The sequence below is a fragment of the Capsicum annuum genome, chromosome 1 (assembly GCF_002878395.1).
Source record: "Capsicum annuum cultivar UCD-10X-F1 chromosome 1, UCD10Xv1.1, whole genome shotgun sequence".
Lineage (NCBI taxonomy): Eukaryota > Viridiplantae > Streptophyta > Magnoliopsida > Solanales > Solanaceae > Capsicum > Capsicum annuum.
Genome location: NC_061111.1, coordinates 20,690,249 through 20,700,162, shown reverse-complemented (window position 1 = coordinate 20,700,162; position 9,914 = coordinate 20,690,249). Strand labels below are relative to the sequence as shown.

Here is a 9,914-nt window from a genome sequence, read left to right as displayed (position 1 = left end):
ATACTCGATGGCCTGATCAATGGGGGCATCTATTTGAGTGGCCTCTTTAAGGTTGTTGAACAGATTACTATTTTTAGTATGCCAAATGTGCTACATGCAGTGAGGTAGTAGATTATAGTGTCCCAAATGAGCATGGAATCAAATTTTTCACCTCCTTTGTTTTTCCAGAAATCCAACCAAGTGGTTTGGTTGGTGATCGAAGATGGAGGCTGGAGGAGGTCTGATGTTAGCTTTGGTGCATAGTTGAGTCCAAAAGTTTGTGGCATCGGTACAAGAGAAGAAGATGTGATTAATATCTTCTCCCATGCATAAAGCCGCAATAGTGGTAGATGAAACAGATCATATATAGTAGTACTATACATAGAAAATGTATTAATTTATTACAAAGCATACGTACAAAAAGAATTAAAAAGCAACAACATTACACACAACACATATATATACACCGATCAAGACAGTATGTATGGCATCAAAACACAATTAATATAGAATGAAAACCAAAGTCCTAAGGTTTATCATCATTAGGATGTATTGTATAGTAAGTTTGAACAATATTTAAGCAGATGATGAAAATAGTAGCAACGAAAACAATTATGGACCAATGATTGTTAAAATAATTTGTCCTTAATTCAGCTATCAATTCACCCATTGTAGTCTTGGGTATGCTGTTTATGTGCTCTTCAATATCATTCTTGACAACCCAATAAATAGTGGCATCCTCTACCTTATAAGTATTCAAAGCTTTAAACAGTTGAACCACTTGTTCGTCATCACCTAAACTGTTGATTATAATTCCCTTCTCTCGCAGCTCCTTCAGATCCTCTTTTGAAACCACGAGGTCCTTCATGAATCTCACGTACGCAGTCACAGATTTACGCATAAAAAAGTAGGGAGAGAACTCATAAGCGATCATGTTCATGAAAAACACTCTGGTGTACGTTGTAACATCCCAACTTGGGAGCTTCAAATTGGCAGACAGAAAGAAATCAGTACTAGGACTAAACCTTACACCCTTGAGAGAGTTAATCCCACTGGCACTAAAATGAATGCCCTTTAATTTCAGATCCGTCACAGAACGACCGCCAGCTGACTGCCTCATAATTGGGTCGTATTTGCTTCTGTAGCAACAGTATTCGAGGCATGATACAAAGTCACTGATATCGCAGCAACGATATGGACGTGGCATCCTTTCGTAATCAAGGCCTGTGACAACTACTCTTCGGATAATTTCAAGAAGGTGAAGGGGTTTCCTCCCCAGATTATTGGTGTCATTGGGTTCTTCAATATGTGTGTGATAAAAAAACAGTCTAAAGAAAAAATTTTCCATGTGTTGTACAAATCTTTGTCCATGATCAAAACCATTATATCTCAAAGAAACCAACATCTTGAGAATCCGGAAAGGTATCTGATTCTCAAGCAAATACATGTCACGTTCAATGTTGGCATAAACAACAACACCAAGACGTTGTATCATCTGAGCCTGTTTATATAACACATGGCCCTCCGTTGGTCCAATATAATTTAGAATGACACATGCATCACGAAGCATCATTCGCGCAAATTCTTCATCACTGTACTTTCCAGCGAATTCTTGCAGGTAACAACTCTTAGCATACCCAATTTCTTCTAGAATTACAGTCATGCAGTCATGTTCACCCACGCCACTGTCTCCAACGAACATCTCAACGGCCATAGGCTTGAAATATTCCTCAACGAACCTGAGCTTCTCCTTTCCATGGTGGTAAGGCCCCAGTGAAACCACTTTTGGTTCATAATCATCGCTAATTTCCTTATTGTCTTCTCTCATACAAAATGGAACCATTTGCATCATTGGATATTCCTCATCCATTTGTATTCGATGCTCAAACCTCATTTCGATCTCTTTTGATCTATCTGCTGCAGCAACAAGTAATTCAAATCGATTTTAGTTTGCGTATAAAGAAAGTGAGGAGATCAATCCTTAAACAATAAATTAATTAGTGCATCCAATCCATGACTAGTTACTCTAAGTTGATCTATATACTTTGTTTACACAGTGTATACATCAAGCCAATACATGCATTTTATGTGTTTCAATTTAGAGTTAATGTTACTTAACCATGATTAATTAACATACATTTTACTTAATTTAATTTTTAACCATGGTAAAGAATATTAGTTTGGTGTATACTCCGGGTGTGTGTAAGTTTTTCCAAATAAAAATATGATTTTTGTTTTTAAAAACAATCAAGTAATTAACTATATATTGTAGGATTATTTTTCACATTATTGTGCGCTTTGTCTTTGCTGTCCATGTCGACCATATGTAAGGGTTGATACAACCATGGTAAACTTAATAGTTTAAAGTTAAAACTATTCAAAAATGCTCATTGAAATAAATAGTGCAATTATTGGCAATATAAAAATTGGCACAAAATGATCATTCACATATAAATACATCTTTTATGTTTCATTTTCTTCAGATTGTAACATTGTCAATGCATCATAAACGTCTTGCCCTGGGCATAATAGCTTCAATCTCTATTCATATTGTAACATTCACAAAGAAAGATTTTTTTTTGTGAGAGCTAAGTAATTCAATCTCTGTGAACAATATTTATTATCTCATGTTATTCTATCTTTTAACTACTTTTTACCTCACCTAAAATTGCTATGAAGAGCACATAAACTATGAGAAAGAAAAATTTTACTATGCATGAGGGCCTATGATGTGGCAGACAAGAGTTGTGTGAGGTTCCATACATATTTTGTCACGTGTATTAAAGGAGTACACTGTCATAAAAGAGAGCCAAAAAGTCTTATTCTCTTCCTTTTTAATATTATTGGGTCTCCCTCTCGTAAATGCATCATCAAAGTTTTAACTCTATTTTCTCTCCATCTTTCTCCTTTTTCAATTATGTTTTGGTCCGTCCATTTCTCTCTTTCTTTTTTTAAACCACAATTATTTTTGTTCAGCTTGCTTTTTTGCAAAATTACTTTTTCAAAATTTTTTTACTTATTTTACCTGAATATTTTTATTCACGAAAGTGAGAAACTCAATATTTTTCTCCTAACTCATCATATTTTTAATATTATATTATTTTCTTTTTGTCTAATATTTACTCTGTCTTTTTATCTTACATTTTCATGTGACTTATTTATAATTACAAGATTAAAGAACATTTTGATAAATTTGACCTAACTTTAATTTATGATCACAAGATTTAAAAGTTTTCTTTATTTTATTAAACTCCGTACCAAATCAAAATAGGTCATTCTTTTTTAAACAAATGAAATATATTCTATCTACTGCTTTTTAAGAGACGTGTTAAGTCAAACATAGACAAGTAAAGTGAACGAGGAAATATTACTTGTTCACATTACTTAAAATATACAACAACAACATACCCAGTGAATTCCCACCCAATGAAATTTGAAGAGGATAAAATGTACGTAGACCATACCATTACCTTCAAAGAGTCACTAAAAATATATGTTCCGAATTATGTGTCAACTTACAAAATGAAGATATAGTTAATTAAAAATTTTCCATTTTGCCATATTATTTTTTCCTTTTTAAAACTATAGATATTGTAAAGTTTCAAAATTTACTCTATTATTTTTAATAAATAAAACGGTTAGAGTGTCTTTAAAAAGAGTGAAAATAGTAAATTAAATAAAATATTTTTCTTATTTATGATTTCTTAAAGAGTGTAAAAAAATTTAAAAAAAAATATAAAAGAGTAAAATTAAACCGCACTTGTCCTTCTCGAAGAAATTTTATAGTTTAAAATAATTAAATTTATCAAATACTATCCAACATTAAACTATAAGGAAAAGAATAATATCGATTAATACCTTTTTCATCCGCGATACTATTGAATAAAATAAATATTTCTTTTGAAGAAACAAAATTAGTGAGAACAACTATTTTTAATTATGTAAATAACTAAAATTTGATTTTATAAAATAATATTAAAATATAAAATTAGGATTAATTAGATGAGAAAAATTGAATGCCACACTCATGAATAAAGCATAAGGAAAGAGAAGTGAAATGTGAAATAATTGACAAAGAAAAAGATGAAAAAGCTTGAACTAACGTGAAAAAGTTAAAAAGGAAGAGAGAGAGGAGACTTTTTGGCCCACTTTTTTAACAATGAGACTCATCAATACATGTGGCAAAATATGTATAAAACCTCTTGCAAATCTTGTATGCCACATCATATTTGGTCTTCAGGCATAATAAAATTTTTGAGAAATTTCCATAGCTGTCTTGAAAAATGAATAAATAAATAATATTGTATCAAATAGCAAACAAGTTTATTTTTGAGAAATATAAGTATGTGAAGGGTAGAAATTATTTACACCCTTCAGCTTTACTTTAAAAATTAAAATCAATCAGATTCTACATGAAATTTCCATGAAGATTTAAGAGTACTTTGCAAAAATAAGAGTTCCATAAATTTAATTCTTGTGATCAATTTTCATTTCTCCACTTTGTGAAAAAAGATAGTGGGTTAGCTTAAAAAACAAAAAAAAGCGAACACACTTTTAATTATTTATTATATTTCCCGACACTAAAAGAAGAATTTAAAAATTCTTTTAGTTAGAATTGACAAAAAAATGAAAAGATTTATGTACCAGTGTGCACTAGCCGCTTGAGAATTGTGATGCTCTTCTGTTGAGATAGTTTAATAATATATAGTTGAAGGATATGTTAGCTAGTCATACTTAAATGATTATATATATATCAAAGAATGGGATATTTAAGCCTTGGTTCCACAGTAAAGAATAAATATTTTAAGTTACATTGGATGCTTCAAAAGTAAATAAACACATATATATTCTTTTCTTTTCAGTTTATTCCTCATATAGTTATTACGTGAGCAAGTAAAGGATAATTTTTTAATCATAATTTTAAAAATATTTTGTACTTTTAAGCATTATTATGATTTATACAATTTTTTTATGCAGTTTCTAAATATATTTTTTTCTTAAAATAAAAAATTTATATTCAAATTTACACTGAACATCAAAAAACTTGACACCCTACACGAAAATCAAGCCAAAACCAATTGATACGGAGGAAGTATCACTTTTATTTAGAACCATAATTTCTCCATTTTGATTTGACCAAATTTGAAATCAAAATCTAGTTTTTCTTTAAAGATCTTTTATTTTCTGTTATGTTATGTTTTTAATTTGCTTCTATTTTCCTCGTTGGAGCTTTGCGGATTAAATATACATATAATATCAGGTAAGTAATCTAACTTGAGATTTCTTAGAAAATTAGAATCATTCTTAGTAACTACACCTGGGGGCTAGGGCTTAAGAGTCACAATATAATTATACATGTTAAAGTCAAGCTTATTTTTTTTCAAAAATATTTATATTTAAAAATGAGGTTTTTGATCAAATTTTTAAAAGAAAATAAGGAACTCTGAATAGCAAAAAAAAAAAAACAGCGTTTTATAAATTAAAAAAAGTAATTTCTTCTTAAAAACACTTAATTTGAAAAGTATTTTTGAGAAAAATACACTTAAAGTACTTTTAAAAGGTTTGATCAAACACTAATTACTGCTCAAAAGTGCTTTTTAAAATTTATTGATCAAACATAAAATGTTTCTCACAAAAAGTACTTTTTTTCAAAAACACTTCTGAAAAAAAACATTTTTCAAAATAAGCTGATGTTAGAAGTTTTGCCAAACAAGCTATTATTCATCTTACTCTTAGTCGCAATTGGGGGCGGAGCAAGCTTGAAGTTGGGGTTCATCTTGGGCAAAAAATATACTATTTATATATGGTTGAAATTATTTTTTATGTATATATAGTAGATGTTAAATCTCTTTCGGCTCATTTAGGTATTTCCTTATTTATATTTTGAACTCCCGTGGTGAAAATTATGATTCCACCGCTTATCATCATATGTAATTTTTATTTGGCCAAACACTTATTCAACTCCTTAAACTTGCTCAAAATTTTTATTTAGACACTTGAACTTAATTTACCTTGCTCCAATTAAACACAAAACTATACACAAATTTATTTCAATTAGATACAACAAGCTGACTTGACATATTCCATAAACAAAATTATCCGTCTGATGTGGAAATAAGTATTCCACATATTCAAAAAATGTCACATACATAAAATCTCATACAGGGCTGAAATCCATCCATACGCGAATTTAACTAGTGTATTGACATTCCATACTAAAAAAGCTCTCTGTAATTTTATTACCGTTCTCTGTAAACTATAGCCGTTAACCTTTCTCGTCTTCTCCAATGGGGACGCCGCTTGGCGATCCTCCACCGAATCCTCTCAATAGAAGCCCTCAATTCAGCGGGGGTAATCCCCTACCTATCTCTGCCAATGGCTATCACCAATCTTATGCAGCCTCTCTTACAGAACCCTCCTCTTCTGCAACCCCAAATCGTCAAGAGCAAGGGATGGTGATGGCTCGAAGGTCAGTTCACAACGGGATGCCAGCGGTGATCTTCAAAGCATCTGATTGCAATGGAATCATGGCAACTCCGTGTAAAAGAACGATTGTCGGCAGGTGTAATACCCCATACTTTTTTCTAGCTCAGTTTAGCTCCTAGTGTATCAAGGGTTAGCTTTGAAAATGTATAATTCTTGATGCGAGTAGAATTTTCCAGCTTTAGACCCTTTCATGTGTAGATAATTGAATTACCTTTCAAAAGATACCAATTTTGTCTTAATTCGATATTCGGTTGAGAAGTTATAACGATTTTAGTGAAAGCAGTAGATCACCGCGATAAGCACCGCGTTGCGGTGAAGGACAAATTCGCAATTGTCCGATTACAGTGAAGCACCACGATTGGCCCGCGTCGCGGTGAAGTTTCAGTTTCCGTTCGTCCCATTCCAGTAACTCATCGCGATTAGCCTATATTGCGCCAAACTTTCCAATTGGACAAATGACGCGTTGCGGTGGAGTGCAAAATGACACTCATCCTTTTCCAGTGGTGCAACGCGATTACGTTGCGTCACGCCAGAGGCCAAAATGGCAATTGTCCCTTTTTCAGTAAGCCACCATGATAGCGTCGCGTCGCGGTGGCATGCCAAATCTGGATTTTAAGTTTCGAGTAAAATTTTAAAAGGGCAATTTAGTCTTTTTCAAAGCCCCCAAATCGTGAATAACAGAGGATTAAATCTATTCTAAGCCTATTATGCTCACTTTTCATCAACTTTTATGCTTACTTTTCATCAACTTTCTCTCAAAGAAACCCTAGAACATCAAACCTTCATCCCCAAGAAATCCAAATTCCTCCATTCTTTTTTCAAAATAACTCAAAATTAAAGATTCTCAATCCAAGAACTTCAAGAATCAATCTTCAAGAGCACAAATAGGAACTTAAAGTTCAAACTTCTTCATCTAGTCATCAATTAAGGTATGTGGGGTTATGAGCAAGGATAAATCTTTCATCCTTGTGCCCTAAACTAGTTTTTAACTACAAAGTTACATGATTTTGTATGATTACCCATGAATTTCAATTTAGGGTTCATACCCAAATGTTGCTATTTGAAGATTATGAGATTTTAAATAATTTAAATGATGAATTGCATGGTTATTTTCGTATTTTCATGTGTATGATATAAATTTCCAGATTTAGAATTGAATTTCAATGCTTTCATTATTAAGCATGAACTTTACTATGATTTGATATGAATTTGATGCATGGGTTATTTAGTCCTAGTTTGAATGTTGATATTTCAAGAATAACTATGCTTTAAGCATCCCATGACTAGTTATTTTCAGATCTTAATAAAGATTTGATCTTTTGGTCTTTGCTTAGGCTTGGAATCTACTTTACAGTCTCAGTTACAGTTTTAGTTAACAGATATACAGTTGGTTTTCATTATAAACTATTATACTAGTTTTAAAGTGGAATTCTAACAGAATGAGCATACAAATTAAAGAGAGTAGTATTTAGCACCGAGTTGGGTATGTTCTCATGCCTCAGAACTACGAGCCAACATAGGTAAAGATTATCAGATTATTCCCATTTCTATATGGATGAAAGATACAGATGTGATCACTTAGATTAGGTTATACTCCTTGGCAAGAGTATGACACCTCTCCCCAACATGAGATTTTTCCATAAGGGAACTAGACGTTGGATATTATAATAGCTCACATAGTGTATGTCGGTTAGAAGAACCTCCCTACAGACTACAAACTACAGATTTTAGAATAGAATAATCCTAACAGAAAAGCTCTTAGAAACGAAGTGTAAAGGCTCACAATTTTATTCAGATATTGTTTTACAAAAGATATTAGCTATAAGATTTCAGATTTCAGATTATAGATACAGAAGTGAGTCCTTCTACACTTAGACAACATGATTTAAAGACAGAATACTAATACAACTTTTAGAAACTAAATGCTATGACTCACTAGATTTATACAGTATGTTTTGCTACTCATTATCATGATTCTCAGTTTTCAGTTATTCAAGTAATGTGAGTCATCTACATTTAGCATGCATTCTTTTTTACAAATTTATAGTACTATTGAGTTATTGATTTATTTGTGCATTCACCCCATATGCTCAGTACAATCCAAAAGTACTGATCCAGATATACGTCTATGTGCTACATTGTCTCATAATGTAGGTTCAGGTGCTCAGTTTCAACAGCGTGAGTGATTTCGAGCATCTCTATCGGCATCCCGACATTTGGTGAGTCCTCATAGTTTGGGGACTTAGTCATTTAGTTTTTCAACTTATTAGTATAGATGATTCAATATTTTTAGACAGTTCGAGTCAGCTGGGGGTTTGTCCCGATGACTCTCTAGATATTAGTAGTAGAGACTTGTCTGGCTGTTAGATATGATTCAAATTTTCAGTATTGATTGATCAGACTCTTGAGTCTAGTATTTTCAAACATTATATTCAGATAATTTTAGTTAGCTCAAACAGAATTTCGCATCTTGGCTTTGATTATATATCTTTATTTCCTCCATTTTGAGCTTCAGATTTAGTAGAAGGTAGACAGGGTTAGCTTAAGTCTACTCGTAGTCTTGAGAATCGTGTGACATCTCGGGACCCATTTTAAGGGTGTTACAACAGGTTCTTGAAATTTCGCCCCCAATTAGATATTATTAGTCTAGGCTTTCTGAGAAGTTTCCGTTAAAAGGGTCAGTTAAGATAGATGTTTATGATAACTTCAATATTTTCATAACTTTCAACAATGATGATGATTTTAACTTAGTTCTTTATAAAAGGGTGATTGAATTAGATGGGTATCAAATTTGGTTGCAAAAGTGGACTCTGGATTTCAAATCGGAGGAGGACACTCCTATAGTTTTGGTATGGGTTTTACTCCCAGGTCTTCCATTTCATATGCATAACTGGCATTATGCCAAACAGATAACAGTTGTGGTTAGTAAACCCGTAGAGCTTGATGTGGCCACCAAAACCATGAATAGGCCAAGTATGGCAAAAGTGAGGGTTGAAATCGATCTTCTTAAGCCTCTAATTCACAATGTTTGGGTGGGTACAGAGGATGAAAATTCTCCATTGAAAGGTTTTTCACAAAAGATCCAGTACGAGAATATTCCAAAATATTGTTAACACTGTAAGAAGCTTGATCACTCTATAATCAATTGTCGTGTCTTGGAAAAGAAAAAGGAAACAGAAAAGAAAGAGACATTAGTAAAAACTCAACATGGACTTGATCAAACTTCTACAAAACAACCCAAGACTATTACAAACAATCACGATGAGCTACAAAACAATCCAAATAAGCATCAAGAAATTCGAAATAGGAGGAGAGATACGTCAATTAATAATGCCCCCTCAAAAAGAAGCTTTAGAGGAAGGAGTAAACCCCCTAAAGGGAATTACCTGCCAACTAGGAATACATTCGGGATCGATAAGCCTCATGCTACTTCATTAGCTGGATTTGTC

General features: G+C 32.5%; 2 protein-coding genes across 2 annotated transcripts; one reads left to right on the top strand and one right to left on the bottom strand.

Moving 5' to 3' along the window:
• Positions 1-361: 361 nt before the first annotated feature.
• LOC107853389 (UPF0481 protein At3g47200) lies at positions 362-4,690 on the bottom strand. The gene is made up of 2 exons (XM_016698380.2): positions 4,624-4,690; positions 362-1,896 (listed from the first exon to the last, which is right to left on the bottom strand). Exon 2 carries the CDS (start codon positions 1,871-1,873, stop codon positions 506-508), a length of 1,368 nt encoding a protein of 455 aa, XP_016553866.1. The 5' UTR covers positions 1,874-1,896; positions 4,624-4,690; the 3' UTR covers positions 362-505.
• A 1,455-nt stretch (positions 4,691-6,145) lies between these two features.
• On the top strand, positions 6,146-8,908 carry LOC124886473. Its single transcript, XM_047395035.1, has 2 exons — positions 6,146-6,541; positions 8,620-8,908. Exons 1-2 carry the CDS (start codon positions 6,267-6,269, stop codon positions 8,645-8,647), a joined length of 303 nt encoding a protein of 100 aa, XP_047250991.1. The 5' UTR covers positions 6,146-6,266; the 3' UTR covers positions 8,648-8,908.
• The last annotated feature ends 1,006 nt before the right edge of the window (positions 8,909-9,914 follow it).